Below are 2,879 nucleotides of genomic sequence, written 5' to 3' on the forward strand. Positions count from 1 at the left end.
GGGCCCAGCTGGTTGATTTCTGCAACTGTCTCGGGTTTCAATAAACCCGGGATACGTTTATGCAGCACAACAAGCTACACGAGGGTGGCTGTAAGTTTTATTTTTGTCCTGATCCGGATTGTTATTCCTTATTCCTGCTTTTCCTTTGATTTTGCCACTGTGGTGTCTTGCCCGGGTCCCCCTGCTTGTTACTTGTATACTTAAAAGGATCTGTCATGGTATTTTGTCCGGGTCTGTATCGTTTGTCATTTGCACGTTTCCTTAGCGAAGATCTGTTTGAGCTGCTTTATTATTATTTGCTTTTGACCCGGGTTTTCTCCCTTTTGACAGGTCTCCCTTATTTTGATCCGGATCTTTGGAGGGTTATGGCTGCTGACGATTCTTTTGCCTCTGCTCTCCGCAACTTAGGGGGTGTTCATGTGCTCCCGAAGCCTCAGCCGAAACAGAAGTCGGCGAAGAAGGGGGAATCCGGGTCCTCTCGCCAGGGAACTGAAGGGACCGGGCACTCTAGTGCGACTCCGGATCCAGAGCTGCAGATAGGGGGTCCGGAGTTGGACGTTGACGCTGTCGAGGTGGAGAGCCCGGTCCATGAGCCGAAGAAGAAGAGGAAGAATACTAGTTCATCTCAAAAACAGGTGATTGATATGACGGAGGAGGATCCGGGAAAATCTGCTATGGAGTTGGTGGACTTGGGAGCTGGAGGTGAGGGTGGTTCTCGACCGGCGCCTAAATTTGGCAAGTATCCGGTCAAGAAAGTCATAGGTTTGATGTTCGAGCTCCCCTCCGACCAGGATTGGGAAATGATGGAGGATGAGGGCCTCGCTGCGAATTTCAAAGAAATAGGAAATCTCTGGGGACAGGTAACTTTCGACCCGGGTTCTATTTCTTTTTTGCTTTGTTCTGCTTCATCTGTTTTCGTGATTCTGGTTTTACTAACCTTGTTACAATCTCTGTTTGTCAGCTTGGTGGTCGCTTGGCCGGGTTCAACACTCATGCTCTGGCTGATCTAAAGAAAGAACGAGACCTTTCTGTGAAGAGTCTAGCTCGCGTTTCCAAGCTGGAGAAGGACCTAGATCTGGAAAGGTCTGCCCGGGAAGCGCTGGAGTCCGGGATGGCTACCAAAATCAAGGAAGCGGAACTCCGGAAGGAAACAGAACTTGGTCAGAGGGTGAAAGATGCGGAGGCCCGGGCTGATGAGGCCGAGAAGAGAGTAGCCGGGTTGGAGGGAGAGCTTAGCAAGCTGAAAGAACAACTCGAGTTCCGGAAGGATGCTGCGGTGGTTATAGCCGAGTTCAAGAAATCTCCGGAGTATGATGCGGCTCTCAACAAAGCTGCCGCTGCTGAGGTCCTCCGCTGTTGGAATGTGGCGGAAAGGCATATTAAGACCGGTCCGGCGGCTAACCTCCAAAGTTTCATTGAGCTCTTTCTGGCGGCTAAGGACAAGATCAAGGCCGGGAAGGGGGAGCCGGAGCCGTACGAAGGTCCTTCTCCCAGTTTTCTCCCACCAGTGAACCCGGATCAAGAAACTGCCTCTGATTCTTCCGCCGAGTCTGATCCCCAGGCCAATGACCGTCCTGCCAACTAGTTCCTCTTTTCTTTAATTCTGAACATGTTGTCTGAAACAATCTTTTGTATCTCTGAATTTGCTTTTGTTGGATTTAGATATTTATCCGGGGCCTATGTAGACCCGGGATTGTGGATGGTTGCTCTTGCTGTTTCCTATCAAATATTTTCTTGTCATATTTGCTTGTGAATGCTTTCGTTTGCTTTGTATATTGTTTTATCCAAGTAGAGATAATACAGGTGTACTCGGGTAAGGTATACCCGGGTTGATCGCTTAGAATAGGTTTGTACTTGGAAATTTTTCCAAGTAGACAGGTGTACTCGGGTAACGCATGCCCCGGGTTGATTGCTTAAAATAATTTTACACTTAATAATTTTTCTAAGTAAAATGAGCAGGTGGATCCGGGTATCATGCGCCCGGGTTGCTTAAATAGTTTTGCACTTAGAGATCCTCTAAGTAGATGAAACATGTGGACCCGGGCTGCAACTACCCGGGTTGATTGCTTACATAGTTTTTATACTTAGAAATTTCTTCTAGGTGAAACAGGTGGACCCGGGCAGCAACTACCCGGGTTGATTGCTTACATAGCTTTTACACTTAGAAATTTCTTCTAAGTGAAACAGGTGGACCCGGGCAGCAACTACCCGGGTTGATTGCTTACATAGCTTTTACACTTAGAAATTTCTTCTAAGTGAAACAGGTGGACCCGGGCAGCAACTACCCGGGTTGATTGCTTAGAATAATTTTACACTTAGAAATTTTTCTAAGTAAAATGAGCAGGTGGATCCGGGTATCATGCTCCCGGGTTGCTTAAATAGTTTTGCACTTAGAGATCCTCTAAGTAGATGAAACATGTGGACCCGGGCTGCAACTACCCGGGTTGATTGCTTACATAGTTTTTATACTTAGAAATTGCTTCCAAGTGAATGATTGTATAGATTGATCCGGGTTGATCATGCCCAGGTCTGCCGCTTTTTTAGCTTTTATACTTAGAATGTTTTCCAGGTTAACGATTGTATGGATGGATCCGGGTAGATCATGTCCGGGTTGTATGCTTTCTTAGCTTTTATACTTAGATTGTTTTCCAAGTCAATGATTGTATGGATGGATCCGGGTAGATCATGCCCGGGTTGTATGCTGATATTGCTTGGTTGCCTTAGAAATTTTCTAAGTAAATAATAGCATAGATTCATCAACAGCAAAAGACTTCATTGATATTAAAACTATTACACAGCTCTGAGAATGATCAAAAGCACATGATTGCTTTTAGGTATATATAGCTTTCTTCTAGGATCCTTCCTTCTCATTGGTTTTA

At 46.0% G+C, this 2,879-nt stretch overlaps 1 protein-coding gene across 1 annotated transcript; it reads left to right on the top strand.

The window, feature by feature from the left end:
- Positions 1-351: 351 nt before the first annotated feature.
- Positions 352-1,700, top strand: LOC135150572 (uncharacterized). Its single transcript, XM_064086971.1, has 2 exons — positions 352-860; positions 962-1,700. Exons 1-2 carry the CDS (start codon positions 366-368, stop codon positions 1,583-1,585), a joined length of 1,119 nt encoding a protein of 372 aa, XP_063943041.1. The 5' UTR covers positions 352-365; the 3' UTR covers positions 1,586-1,700.
- The last annotated feature ends 1,179 nt before the right edge of the window (positions 1,701-2,879 follow it).

Source organism: Daucus carota, chromosome 2 (genome assembly GCF_001625215.2).
Source record: "Daucus carota subsp. sativus chromosome 2, DH1 v3.0, whole genome shotgun sequence".
Lineage (NCBI taxonomy): Eukaryota > Viridiplantae > Streptophyta > Magnoliopsida > Apiales > Apiaceae > Daucus > Daucus carota.